Below are 15,766 nucleotides of genomic sequence, written 5' to 3'. Positions count from 1 at the left end.
GTCTTTGTTAACTAAATTTCTGAGTGTTAACCTATGAAATAAATGTGAAAAAGCATGTTTCTTTTTGGATAATTTTAAATCCAGTCTCTGCTCATAAGCCTACATACTGAAGTAAGGTTTGAACAAGGACCTGCTCACATTTTCAGAGACCACTGATATTCTCCAAAGAAAATGCAAATTTCCATCAGGTTTCTAGAAATCATTATAATGTGTCTCCACAGTATGAAAGGTGGACAGAAAACATTCTCAAAAATTTAAACATTTGCACTTTTTAATGTAAGATTTTACATCTGAATTTAACTATAAAAATATTTTTTGATAAAACTGCTAAGAAGGTAACAATTATTCAATATTTCTAGTAAATTAAAAGTTATATTTTTGGTGGAAATTAACTTGATTTTGATGAATACCTTAAAGTTCAAAAGTATTTAACTTTGTCAAACTTTGAAACAGCAAAATTTATAGATTAATTCTGACAAATTCTTTAAATGAATAAATTAAAAATTCTGGATCAGCCATAGATGACATCAGTAGGAAAGTATGCCTAGCAATATTATTTTCAATAGATGATCTAATGCCACAAAGTCAACCTTCTAAGTCATGAGGGCAGAGATATGTATCCTGAATAAGACATATCATTTATCATGCATTAAGATTAAGCACACTGTTAAGACAGACCCTATGCAGGGGGTTGTCACAAAGGGCAGGGAACAGCTGAACTTGGATTTTGTGTGTTCAGTTGGCAGCGTTCTTCACTCTGAAAGTTTAAGGAATGAGAATGTTCATACATTAAATTCCCCAACTCACAAATGGTCCTGGAACTCCTGCTCCAGTTACATCATCACTTTAACTATTGGAAAGGAAGAGAAGGAGACTTTGGGGAATTTATGTCTTTTTTTTTTAATGTATGTTGAATTAACATGTACCTGGCACTGATGAAAGCAGTTTAGATTTGTCTAGTAGTATGTCAATAAATATTTAACAACCGACTCTCCAGGAGAAAGAAAGCTTTGATTTGTAGGGTTTGCTGATATCTGTGGTGTAAATACTCCCACCACAGCCAACTTTAAGCTAGCAACTTGAAGTCTAGCTTAAAGACTAGACTCCAGAATTGGGAAGAGGTGTGCACCATTATATTGATTTTAGTAATGGTTATGTTGGCTGTGTTTAACTACCACTTTACACAATTCCTGAAAATTTAACAATCATTCTTGTGAACCAGTGCAAATCAACTTCAGCACAGCACTGCATTTATGATCCACTTCTTCTGGCTCAGAGACCCATAATACCGTCAGACAGTCACTTGTAGTCCCTTAACTCACTGTCCTTTACCCAGGAAGGAAGGGAAAGAAAATTTAGACTTAAGAGACATAGATTGGTGTACATCCCACCACTGAGGGCAGTAGGTCCTCTATGGCTCTTGTTGTACATCTATTCCTTAGAGCATCCAGAGCAGTGGTTGTAATGCTTTTCTAAAGAGGAGTAAAGGTTTCTTATGAACACAAAAGAGCCCACGACCAGGAGCAGATCCATCTTTTTATACCTCTCCTATCTTCTCCTTTCCTCTTAGAGGCCCCCACTCCTCAGCTTTAAGGCCTGCCTTCTTTACCCTTCCCAGTGACCCCAATCTCAATATATTTTCTTGACCTACGTCAATGAACAGAAGGTCTGGGGGGAGTAACTATATCAGCTAGGAAGTTTCCATCTGAAAATAACAGAAAACCAGAAGCCAGCTAGCTTAAACAATAAAGGGAATTTACTAACTCGCATAACTGAAAAGTTTAGAGGTGCTTTGGTAAGGGTCACCTAACACTTCAGATATGCTACCAACGACCTTATTTCTGTCTCTGTCTACTCTCATTTTCATGGTGTAAGTTTCATCCCAAGCTTGGCTCTATCATTCTCCCAAGAAGTTGCCAACCGTTCCCTCAGTGATACACCTGCACATTTACATCCAACAGAAAAGAAATCTTTGGCACATTCCTGGAGGAAACTCCTGATAATTCACTGTCAATGGCCTAAGCCATGTCACAACCTGCTCCTGAACCATCACCAAGGTGATTAATTCCTGGCAATTAGCAGCCTGGGATGATTGTCGTAGATCTCATGGCCCAGGGCAAGTGATTCCCTTAGGTCTTGTGGTTATTTCAGAAATATTGCTGAAGGCATCTGATATTGGGGGCCATTTGGAAGAGGGAAAGGATATAAAAGACATATTCTCAAATTTTTATCTTTTATATCTCAAAATTAAGCTTATTATGCCATAGCTTGAAATTTCGAATGAATAGAGATTACCATAATGTGCTGTTTCTGTTTCTAGCCCTTCTGTTCTCATTTAAATGTTTATAATAACTCAAGTTACTCAAGTTGGTAATTAGAAGAAGGAGGAGGAGGGGGGAGGAGGAGGAGGAGGAGGAGGAGGAGGAGGAACAGGAGAAAGAGAAAAGTTGTTTTCCCGTTTTGATTTCTTTATTGAAAGACATTGTAGGCTTAATCGTAAGAAGAAAGATTTAGTTATTATGAAGACTGTTATTTCTGCATTATGCTAGTGGCTGCCTGCTTTGGGATTATTTTTATTTCCTGCAAATGGCCCATAAGAATGCTTTTCCAGAAAAACCCACGTTTGTTTAAAAACATTACATGTATGTAATTCTAGAAAACGTCTGGTAGAAAAAAATGTGTGGATTTCAATTTTCTATGTTAGTATCCTTTCCTTCTGTCTTTTTGCGTTGCTAACAGAATCCTTTTAAGGTGCATTTTAAAAAGGAGATTTCTTCTGTCCCCGCTGATCATTATGCCAAATTATTATAACCAATACTGTGATACTGAATCTCTGCTGTCCTTTGTGCTCTAAAGGGCAGTTGCTATTTTTATTACATAATTAAAAAGGTAAAATGGCCCACCCTAGTCATACACTAGTATACTGACAGATATTTATCAACACACTGAAAAATAACCAAGCTCCTCCTTCATGTTCCAAATACACTGTGACTGAGACTCCAAATGTTTGCAAGTAAACAAGGGTGAATATTCCCGGGAGAACTGAACAATGCTGGCAAGTGCTTCCCAGGAAACTTGTATAATACCTTCATCTACTGAATTCTGTTCCTTCTATTTCTCTTCCATTGGCTATTTCTTCCATCCTTAGACGTTGTAAAGCACGGAATTTTTTTGGCATAGCAGGGAGCCAAACAAGCTGCCCACATTGCATAGGAAGGGTTATAACTTTATTTTTTATCAAAGCTGTTTATTTTGATATAATTGTGGTTTAATATGCAGTTATAAGAAATTATACTATTCAATACTATCCAATGTAAGCTTAGCCTAATTTTCACAATGGTAACATTTTAGAAAACAGTACAATATCACAATCAGGAAATTGACATTGATAGAGCATTTCCATCACAACAAGGGTTCCTCATGTTACCCTATTATAGCCACACCCACTTCTCTCTTTCTCCCACCCTCTCTTTAACCCGTCTGCCAACCACTAATCTGTTCTCCATTTCTATAATTTTTTTTCATTTCAAGGATGCTATATAAATTAAATCATTATGCTATGTAAACTTTTGAGATTGGCTTTTTTCATTCATATACTTCTCTAGAGATTAATCCATGTGTTATGTCTTGATGGTTTGTTCCTTTTTTTCCCCTTTTTTAATTAGTGAAATGGTAGATTGACAGAAAAATCATGCATAAAACACAGAGTTCCCATATACCACCCTATTATTAACACCTTGCATTAGCATGGTAAATCAGTTACAATTCATGAAGGAACATTTTTTATAATTGTACTTTTACTCTCACTCCATCATTTACAATAGGGTTCACTGTGTTCTACAGCCCTATTTTATTCTAGTATCACATATACAACCTAAAATTTCCCCTTTTAACTACAGGAAAATAAATAATTCAGTGCTGTTAATTATGTTCACAATGTTGTGCTACCTGTTGCTAGGTAGTAGTCCATATTATGGCTATTCCATTATGCATTTAACCATTTACCCATTTTAGGACATCTGGGTTGTTTCAGTTCTTGATTACTAATAAAGCTGCTATGAACATTAGATGACCGGGTTTTGTGTGTACATGACATCTTCATTTCACTGATGTGTGCCCAGAAGTGCAGTTGCTGGTAATTCTCTTCCTTCTGTTAACTGGGTATTTCTCAGAGCAAAATATTTTAATTATGGTAAAGTCCAGCTTATCAATATTTATTATTGTGGATTGTGCTTTTGGGATCAAGTCTAACAGCTCTTTTCTAGCCCTAGATGACCATGTGGTTTGTCTTCCTTAGCCTGTTATTGTGGTGAATTACACTGATTGATTTTTTAAATATTGAACCAGCCTTGCATCCCTGGAGTAAACCCCACTTGCTCATATGTGTAAATCTTTTTATATATTGCTGAATTCTATTTGCTAATATTTTGCTAAAGATTTTTTCATGAAGGATACTGACTTGCAGTTTTCTTTTTTTTATACTGTCTTTGGATTTTGTAGTAGGATAATACTAGCTTCACAAGATCAGCTTGGAAGAGTTCCTTCCTCTTCTATTTTTGGGAAGAAATTTGTAGAATTGGTATTAATCCTTCTTTAACATTTGGTAGAATTCTCCACTGAAGCCATTTGACCTGGAAATTTCTTTCTGGCAGTTTTTAAATTACAGATTCAATTACATCAAAGTTATAGGCTTATTCAAATTATCTATTTATTTTGGGCAAGCTGTGGTACTTTGTGTTTGTCAAGGAATTGATGCTTTTTTTTTTTGTATGGGGGGGCCTTTGTATTTTCTTATCTATTTTATGGCTGTAATGTCTGTAGAGATATTCTCTGATTCATTTCTAGTGCTATTGGTAATTTTGTGCCTTTTCTCATTTTCTTTTGTCATTCTTGCTAGAGGTTTGTCAATTTGTTTTATCTTTTCAAAGAACCAGTTCTTTTTAAAAAATTTTCTCTATTGTTTTTCTGTTTCAATTTCTGCCCTTATATTTATTATTTCATTTGTTCTGCTGGCTTTGGGTTTATTTTGCTCTTCTTTTTCTAGGTTTCTTAGATGGAAGTTTAGAATATTGATTTAAAACTGTTCCTTTTTTCTAATATATGTGTTTAGTGCTATAATTGTATTTCTCAAACAGTGATTATTTTGTTATACAGTTTAATTCAGTTCAATGAATTTTTTAAATTTCCTTTGAGACTTCCTCTTTACCCCATGGATTTTTTAGAAGTAGTCTTCAAGTGTATAAAATTTTCCTGTTATCTTCTATTTATTGATCTCTAGTTTGATTCCATTGAGGTCAGAGACCATACTTTGTATGATTTATGTATAAAATAAATCCGTTACTTGTTGAGAGAAGGATGTTGAAGTCTCTACTTTTAATTGTTGATTTATCTTTTTTCATCTTTGGTTTTAACAGTTTTTTGCTCCACATATTTGGAGCTCTGTTGTCTGTTGCATACACATTTAGGATTGATGTGTCTTCTTGGCAGAGTGACCCTTTCATCATTATATAATGTTCTGCTCTATCTTGGTAATTTTCTTTGCTTATTTAATATTAATATAGCCCCTCCTGCTTTCCTTTAATGTTATTTGATTTATCTTTTTCCATCTTACTACTTTCAACCAGCCTATATCATTATATTTGAAGTGAGTTTCTTGTAGGCAGCACATAGTTGGAGCAGGTTTCTTAATCCAATTTACCAATCTCTGGCCTCTAATTGGAATATTTAGACCTTTTACATCTAATATAGTTATTGATGTGTTAGGACTTTATCATTTCATTTGTTGTTTTCTGTTTGTTCTCTTTGTTTTTGGTTTCTCTGTTTTCTGCTTCCTACTTTTCTTTGGCTTACTTGAACATTTTTCTGAATTCCATTTTATGTTATCTATAATGTTGCTCAAAGTATTACATTATTTATGCATAACTTATCACAGTCTCCTGGTGCTGTCATTTTACCAGTTTAAATGAAGTAGAGAAACTTTACCTCCTTTTACATTCTCTATCCTCCTCTGTTTATAAAATAATTGTCTTCATCAGACATTGTTATAATTTATGCCTCAGCAATCAAACATAAGGAAACAGAAGGAAAGCCTATTGTATTTACCCATATTTAGCCATACTTTTGCTTATTATATTTTTTCTTCCTTCCTGGTGTTCCAAGGTCCCTTCTTTTACTGTATCCTCTCTGTTTGGAGAACTTCCTTTAGTCATTCGTTTAGTGTGGGCCTATTGATAACAAATACTCCTAGTTTTCCTTCATCTGAATGTGTCTTCATTTCCCCTACATTCCTGAAGAATATTTTCTCTTCATGTACAATTCTTGTTTAATAGTTCTTTTCTTTCAGCACATGAAAATATTGTGCCACTTTCTGACCTTCATGGTTTCTGGTGAAAAATCTGCTATCATTCTAATTGTTTTCCCCTGCGGGTAAGGTATCATTTTTTTTCTAGCTTTTTCAAAAATCTTCTTTATCTTTAGTTTTCTGAAGTTTAATGATGACATGTCTTGTTATGAAGTTTGGATTTATCCTGTTTGGGATGTACTCAGCTTCTTGACCCTGTAGGTTTGTGACTCTTCCAAATTTGGGAAGTTTTCAGCAAGTATTTATTTGAGTACTTTTTCCACCCTATCCTCTTTCTCTTCTCCTTCTGGGACTTCAATAACATAAATATTTTAACTTCCGTCATGGTCCTACAAGTCACTAATGCTCTGTTTTTTTTTTTTTTTTGTCTGTTTTCTCTCTATTCTTCTCACTGGGCAAATTCTACTGTTCTGTCTCCCAGTTCACTACTTCTTTCATTTGTCCTCTCCATTCTGCTATCCACTGAGCAGAATCCACTGATCTTCCATCCACTATCCATTCACTGAGCTTTTAATTTTATTTATTGTAAATTCAGTTCTAAAATTTCCATTTGGTTCTTTTTTATATATTGTATTTCGTTGCTTAGACTTTCTATTTCTTTACTAGAACTTTTTACTTTTCTCATTTGTTTCAATCATGTTTGTAATTGCGCGTTGTAGTATTTTTATCTTCTTATGTTTTTGTATACATAATGGCCAGAATTTTTTGTTATTCTTAGTAGAGGAATAGGGAAAACTATTTCTACTCTATCTTTTCAGAAACAGAAGTCTTCGTACTATGATTTTTATAATTAGTGGAGACCCTCTCTATGTAATATTAAAACATGTAAATGAACTGATTTTTTCAAACCAAAATGGGGTGAAAAATCAACAAGGAATTCTGTTGTTTTACCCCTAAGAATCCAGAAAAGCCTAATTATTATGGTCACATCATAAAGTTGCCCTAACAATCAAAATAATAATTATTTTCTTAATGGTACAGTTTTTCCTCCTGTGTACTTAAAAGCAGTCCATGGTTAAGAAGAACTCAGTAGGTTTCACAAAAACATATTTCTGATTCTCACTTATATTAAAGGAGCAAGTAAAGGAGAGATTCTCCTCTTTTTTACTTTGGAAAAGACCTTCAGTACTGGGAATAAAAAAATAACACTTGTTTCCTGAATTTCTACTGTATTTAAAGGGACACAAAGACTAAAACCTTAGAAAACAGCAGTAAATAGTATTTTGAGAGAGACAACAGGGAATTGAAGTGGGATGGGACAGGAAGGTGGGCATTCCAGGAATACAACTTATTAATGTAACTAAGAAGCAGTTTTGCCTGAAATTCACTAAACGTAGAAAGAAGAAATTCTATTACTAATAACAGCTATCTTTCATTCATTCTTTCTATGTACCAGGTACTATGCTAAGTGCTTTATACGAAGGATTTTATTTAATCCTCTTATCAACCTTATACTGTCAGTATTATTAACCCCATTTAAGAGATAGGGCTAATTAGAATTCAGAAATTGAGGTTTTCAGAAAATAAGTAGCACATCTATGATCACACAGAAAGTGGTGGAGCCAAGATCCTAACAAGGCAGTGTGACCAAACAGCCCATATCTTAATCTCCACGCTAGCATAGCACATGCATTAAGCTATGGAATTTAGAAAAGCATAAGAAAATCCTGATTTAGGGCTTTTCACGCATATGAATATTATTTTACAGATGTAGATGGCATCGATCTGGGCAAAAAGGTCAGCATCCCCAGAGACATCATGTTGGAAGAATTATCCCATCTCAGTAACCGTGGTGCCAGACTATTTAAGATGCGTCAAAGAAGATCGGACAAATACACATTTGAAAATTTCCAGTATGAATCTAAAGCACGAATGAATGTAGGTATAACTTGACCTTGTAGAATGAATATGAATGGGTAGCATTTCTAAATTTGTTTGTGGTACAAGATTACCAGAGAAGTATTTGATGTATTTCTTTCAGTTGATTTCTGTCAGACTTTTTTTTTTATGTAGCAAATAGTTTAGGTGAGTAAACAGAAGAAGTATTATATATGATATGAGTATCCTTTTAGTTCAGTAGGGACATTTCAAGCTTGTCGATTTGGCACTGAAGAACTGGTCTGCTCAGCTCAGAAGTGAGAGAGGGAGTGGAGAGAGGTGGTACAAAATGTTTCCACAGTCTTATCACCAATAGATAAATGTTTGGGGAGGAAATATTTCCAAAGCACACACAGTTCCACAAAGCAATTATAAGCATTTCATAGGTTGAATACATCCTGGCGCTGAAATCTGCCTGGGAACTACAGACAGCATTCTGTCTCCTCCCAAAGCATTTAGTCCACATTGTATAGAGACGTGTCGAATCCATTAACTATATAATCAGAGTCAATTTAACTCTTTGGACAAAGGTTTCCCTCAAATGAAGTTATTTAATTTATATATAGTTTATATATTGTATTCATATTATATTCATTTAAACTATCATTTAGAGAGATCTTAGAGGAAGTTCATAGTAGGAAAGAAACCAGCTTTGGGACAGTGGCTTTAAAATCAGATAGAAGGCAAGAAGAATCAAAAACAAAAAGTGCATTGGTCCTTAGCCTGAAGGGAGGGTAGAGATTACAACAAACTTAAATGTTATTTACTAGGGTTTTTCCCAATAATTATAAAACTATAATAATTAAAATTTTATGTTATATAAATACAATAATTATAAAAATATATAAAACTTATCAGCTACCATCACCAATAAGCTGTTTTGAACACACAGCTCTGTTCTTCATAAACAGATATTTCACTGAGAACTTATACCATCATACTAAAAAATATTTTAAAAAATAATATTCACACCCACAAACACCACAAATTTATTCATTCCTGAAATTTTTATTTCCCTTATTGTTGTTATGATTCTGGTTAACAGTAAATGTTGAGAGAACATCTTATATGAAATATTTTCTTCACATTAATGAGCGTCCTTCAACATTGCTGGTTTAAATACAGTTATAATTATCAATTCATTTAGACATCAAATCTTAGTCAACTATAGTATTTACTTTTGTGAAGGATGGATTTTTTCACTTGAAATCATGGATAAATGTAATATTATGTTACCCTTTAAAAATTCACAATTTATCCTCTTAGCAGAAAATGTCTGTAGCTAATACAATAAGAGCCGAAAATAATCCCTATCCCGTCTGATGGAATCTGATTACATAATTATATTCTTTCAATAGCAATTATAGAAAAGAAAGTCTGTGAAATAATATAGAATAAGGTGGCTCAAGGAAATTCTTTGAAAAATCAACTACAAGTCTAAACATCTGAAACAAATGAATAATGCCAGTTTTCACAGCTTTTAGTTATATCTGATATACTCTAAGGATAATATTTTAATTATAGTTCTGGAGGAAGGTACAGGAAAAGGTAAAATTACCCTTAGGTACACAACATATTCTCTCATCACTGGTATTTCAAATTATTAACAATAATCTTATATACCTGTGGCTGAATGTTTTTTTATACATAAAATGTGTAAGTCAACAATTTTAAAGTGTTCCTAGAAGACTGAGCACTAAGCAAATAAGATAATCCTAAATAGGCAGATTATCACAACTCAGAGCAATAAACAAGCATCATGTATGCAATGAAGTCACATTTCATTGAGTTATATACTCTGAAATCTGATGAAATTTCTCTTTCCTCTCTAGAAATGAGGAAAGTAGTACTCAGGGAAGCCTTTTTGATTTGTTGATTTGACTTAAGCAACACTGTAATAAAGAAGACTAAAACCCAGCCCTCAGAATTCTAGAGTTCCTGGCAAAGATGTGTGTAACTGAAGGAAAACTTGGCCTGGGAACCAGGACTCCAGAGTTTGATTAGGAACCAGGTTCTTTGTTTTTCTGGACCTGTTTTCTCATTTATAAAATAAGAGTAAGGATGCCTTACTCTTAAGGTGCCTTCCTTCTCTCAGGATCTGCGTATTCCCTCTCATCTTAATTCTAAAGATTGCCTGAACAACGTATCATTGAGGAAGGAGGTGAGCCACACTACATGATACTGCGGTCACTTTGTCAAGGCACTACATTGAAATTTGGAGCACACCCAATATGATAGGAATGTTTAAAATAATGTTCAGTCCAGGTACATTCCCAGTCTTTGATTTATACTCTTGGCAAATATTTCTATGTTCCAGATACCATACTGACTGGGACCTCAAAAATAATAAATACAGTTTCTGTCTTGTGATAGGTAAAATAACATGGAAAGATAAAGAACAATTATTTACTTATAATTTAGTTCTTAAATCATCTTTCTATGATTTATACCACCTTAACCTGACAACTGACTACATTTTCTGGAATGAGCTTTTAGTTTTACTGATTTCCTTAAGCTATAGATATTGTCAAAATAATTATTTAGCTTTAAAAATACATTTCTTACATTATTATAATATTTATGATGTCATAAAAATGAGGCAATAAACAAATTTTTGTTAATCAATACCATTAGTTCAAATATTAAATATCATTTTCAAAACAGAAGAAATAAAGGGCAGCTTTGGCTGGAGGTAGGCCTAGCTACTTCTAAGGGTCGCTGGTAAATTCACAATTTTCTTATGACATTAACAATTGCAAAAGAAATGTGTATTCTTAAAAAGAAAGAAAGAAACATTGCTACACAAAGCCAAGTTTGGAGCTTTAGTTCATAAACTGATGGACTTCTTAACACAAAGAGGCAAAATAAACAAAGGGAAAATAAAGTGGAATTCATGATAATTAATTTTTTTTCTATAAATCACTACACATTTTATATTGAAGACTACATATCTATTTAGTAACTATGCACTTTTTGAAGATAAAATTTCTGGTCCTCAGGTAGCTAATAGCTAATAACACATGACACAAAAGTTGATAAACAATGCAAAGTATGGCAAATAATTAACATGGAAGTGTCAAGAAGAGAGAGAAAACTTCGGAGTGTGGGGGTGGGGTGGGAAAAGTTCTTAACTCTTGAACTCTCTTTTAAAAAGTTTTTAATATATTTCGTACAAAAATTTTAACCTCTGGCAGAGATAGATATTGGAAAGTTTCTCCTCAAACTATGTTTAAAAAAAATTTTATTAGGAGCCAAGTCTTTTAGTTTAAAAACTATATATATATATATATGTTCCCGAAAGTTAACACTTCATGTCCGATTATTAATATTATACAAACATAATTTATTCATGAAGATTTCAATATATCAGTTGACATTGTCTGCTCTGACTGAATGAGTTTTGAGAAAGTGGGGGGAAAAAAAGGAATATATTTGGACCATGATTTAAAGTAAATATGTGGAGGTGGCCTAGGAGAAAATTGACTGAGGAATGGAAGAGGAACTGTGCTGCATACTTACAATGGACTATTGGGCAGCTGCAAGAAGGAATGGAGTTGTGAGGCATGCAACTAGGTGAATGAAACTTGTGAACAATATGTTGAATGAAATAAAGCAGAAACAAAAAGGCAAATAGTATAATGCCTCACTAATATGGACTAATTATAATGTGCAAACTCTGAGAATTGAATTTGAGAGCATGGATTAACAGGTTGGAACCTATTGTAAAGGGTCCTAGATTGTAAGCTCTTACAGCAGCCACATCTATTCAGTAGCTGGTATTTATAAACTCTGAAATGTTGAGCTGTTTGTGTATAACCTGGTCGTCCCCTGGAACTTTGGGTATTTGTGTGACACCTGAGACTCAGAGCTAGAGTTCTGCAGCTAGGAAAATCAGCAATCTCCCATACAGCAACTGTTTAAAACACTGAAAAAGTGACCAGACTTCGATTAGAGTTATGAATGTGTTATGGGGGAAGCCCACACCTGAGCAAGGGGCTGTCGTTGGTGCTTTTGACAAAGGGAGTCAACCACAGAGGCCAGGTAAACAGCTTTATTATTTGCATCTGCACAGGCAAGGGGTCAGGTACTGAACTTAAAGCTGCAACCCACTGACTCCCTCAGCTCTCTTCTACTTCCGCTCTTATACCCCTTATACCCCGTCACCTCCCCAGCTCACTGCACATTTACTTATCACTTTATCTTTTATGCATGCACATAAGCATGTCCACAAAATGGCATCTAAACTCTTCCTAGAGGTGGGAAATTTACTATTATAATGAGCCAACGTTTATCTTAGGACAGTCTAGGCTTTCTCTGAAATCTGGTTTGAACCAGCCTTGCAGCTGTAGTTCGTGCTCTGGATGCCCTGACTATGGTTCCCAGATGCTGTGGCTGTTTCTGACTTGGTTTTCCATCCTCATCTTCAGTTGATTGGTTAAAGAGAATTCAACATTATTAGTTTGGGTGCAGGTGGGGCCACTGGCCAAACCATGGGTTTTGCCAGCCTCAACTGAAGCTGACTGGGTAAAACTAAGGTAAAGCAGACTAAAGGGTAAAGAATGGTGTTGACTGTATTTTAAAACTTCAACTTTTGTGTGAGACCAAAGGAAGGGATGTTTATTTGTCACAAAATTTATATTTTTGGAAGCACACTAATTTAACTTGTATGGTCAGCTTATTCAAACACCGTAACTATGTGGAACCATGAATAGAGAGCAGTCTTGTGGGTTTGTACAGGTTGGTGTGATGCTCCAATATATCCCAGAATAATTTGTGCAGAAGATTTTTAAAAAGTATTTGCAAAGTTCCCTTGAGGGACGGGGGAAAAAGGTGAAAACATCAAACTTCCCACCTGGAAAGACCTTGTGTTCTCACACTCATTGGGGTCTGCCAATTTGATGGTCCAGGCTCTTGATCGTGGGGCTTGTCCTTATAAAACTTATTCCTAAAAAGGGGAAACTAAACCTACTTATGATTTTGACTAAGAGTCATGCCCAGAGAACCTCTTTTGTTGCTCAGATGAGGCCTCTCTCTCTTAAACCAACTCGGCAGGTAAACTCATTACCCTGCCCCCTACATTGGACATGACTCCCAGGGGTGTAAATCTCCCTGGCAATGTGGGACATGATTCCCAGGGGTGAGCCTGGCCCTGGAATTATAGGACTGAGAAAGACTTCTTGATCAAAAGGGGAAAGAGAAATGAAACAAAGTTTCTATGACCGAGATTTCTAAAGGTCATACTGCAGGTTATTCTTATGCAGTATCTAGATATCCTTTTTTGAGTTTTTGGTGTATTGTAGTAGCTAGAGGGAAATATCTGAAACTGCTGAACTGTAATCCAATAGCCTTGATTCTTGAAGATGACTGAATAACTATAGAGCTTTAAAGATGTGACTATGTGATTGTGAAAACCTTGTGACTGACAGTCCCTTTTCCAGTGTATGGGCAGAGAATTTAAATAAATAAATAATAGCTATTTATTAGTTAATAAATAACTAACAGTATTGGGGAGTGGGAGTGTGAAATGTTTAGGGTGTTCTTTTTTACTTTTGTCATTTTTTTGAATAATGAAAATGTTCAAAAATTGATTGTGATGACAAATGCACAGCTATATGATGATACTGTGAACCAATGATTGTAAAATTTGGATGATTATATGGTATGTGAATACACAATATATCTCAATAAAATTGTTTGTCTTTTTTTTTTAAAAAAAGGAGAATTGTTTGGGATGCTGCAGGTGCACAAGGCACCTGGGCAGTGGATATGCGTAGGTGAGGCCTGAAAACAGGGATTAACTTCTTTTCCTTCATAATTTTATCAGGTGAGACCCTCCCTTAATTTATGGAATGGTAAGTATTTAAACTTCAGGGCAAAATTGTCTTTTATCCTCAAGTTGCCATAAAATTAAATAAGTATTAAAATGGAAGTTACACGCTACCATCTTATAAATAAGCACAGAGATCAAAAAGCATTAATTAATTTTATGTCTATTTCACACACACAAAAAGTCAAAACTGGTATTTATTTACTATGTTCTTTACTAAATTTTTCCTTCTTACTGTTAAGAGATAATTTAACCTTATATAAATAAATGTATTTTTTATAAAGCAAAAGCTTTATTATAGGGATAAAGCCTAGCCATATTCCTCAGGATATAATGTGTTACAATGACTATAATACTCTCTTAATGACTGTTCTGTATGATTTTTAAAGTGCTATGCTATTGCCATAGAATAAATCCTAAATTATAATAGTAAAACAAATTCACCTTAAACTTAAAAGACAATGTCTTTTTTAAGCATTTCATTTTCTAGAAATTACATATTCTTCCTTATACAAGTCCATGTAATTAAAAAAAATTTTTTAAATTTTATTTTAATACACATGGACTGCTGTTCAGCAGCAATTTTCAGATTAAATTTTAAGACTTTAGATATATTAGAGAATTTAATTGAAGGCCCAACTATAAAATACATGGTAATATAAGAATGAACAAGCCAAATGTGTGGCCAATATGCTCTACATTTTTAGATCAGTAAAGATTTAAAATTAAATAAATTTACCATATAGACTTGTCGGTAATATCAAATAAGTAGTTGATGCAAAGCACTAGATACAGTTACTATGAGCTTTAATCGTTGTTGTGGATTATCATTATAAAACTGACCTTAGACTGAAGTCAGTATGATTTCTCATTCAACTACTCAGCCATATTACCATGGAAAATTATTGAGGCCCCCTGAAACAATGAAGTGACATTGTACTAAAATTTTAAATATGCAAGTGTAGAGATGCATGTACTATGCCTAGGATGCTGAGTTTTCAGCAGAATTTGCTTTTGATCAGATACAGCACGATATTGCCATGCAGAATGGGAAACTGGATGGAAGCAACTTGGAAGGTGGCTCACAGCAAGCCCCGTTGACTCCTCCCAACACCCCAGATCCACGAAGTCCTCCAAATCCAGAAAACATTGCACCAGGTAACTGAAACGCTGATAACTGATATGGCTCAGGTCATTTGAAGCCTTTATTAAATTGTATTCAAATGACACAGCATTTCACATTAAATACCTGTTTAGTGGATAAGTTCAAGATAAATGTAAAGATTCAGATCTAAAGGAGTCATGTAAAACATTTATAGTAGCCACATGTTCTTATAAACGGGTGTTTGTATCATTGGCCATCACCTATTATATTTAAAATAAAATCATGAGTAATTATGTTGAACTCATATTTGTATAAGATTGTACAATTTGTGAAGTGCCTTGATAAATACTGTCTTCTTTAATTTCACATAACTGTGACATATTTATTACAATCCTCATATTATAATGGAGGCTATAAGTATCTATGAGGCCACGTGGATAAGAATTAAACCAGGTCTTCTTATACCAAATTTACAGATGCCTCACCTGCAATGACCCTGTGGCAATTGCTTTAGTTGATTTCTGCTCCTGCAGAGGACTTTCAATGCAGTCTCTGAAGTGTATGATTGTTTATTATCTTAAAAGAGAAGCAAATC

The 15,766-nt window shown here is 34.3% G+C and overlaps 1 protein-coding gene across 1 annotated transcript in view; it reads left to right on the top strand.

The window, feature by feature from the left end:
• MYOZ2 (myozenin 2) overlaps nt 1–15,766 on the top strand; it is a 45,399-nt gene that overhangs the window by 5,949 nt on the left and 23,684 nt on the right. The window contains exons 3-4 of the mRNA XM_077142438.1: nt 8,070–8,239; nt 15,089–15,224. Of these exons, the coding sequence (XP_076998553.1) occupies nt 8,070–8,239; nt 15,089–15,224 (306 nt within the window). The remainder of the gene's footprint in view (nt 1–8,069; nt 8,240–15,088; nt 15,225–15,766) is intronic.

The sequence above is a fragment of the Tamandua tetradactyla genome, chromosome 24 (genome assembly GCF_023851605.1).
Source record: "Tamandua tetradactyla isolate mTamTet1 chromosome 24, mTamTet1.pri, whole genome shotgun sequence".
In the NCBI taxonomy this organism is placed as follows: domain Eukaryota; kingdom Metazoa; phylum Chordata; class Mammalia; order Pilosa; family Myrmecophagidae; genus Tamandua; species Tamandua tetradactyla.
The sequence above is the reverse complement of the archived record's forward strand: the minus strand, read 5'-3'. Positions and strand labels throughout refer to the sequence as shown.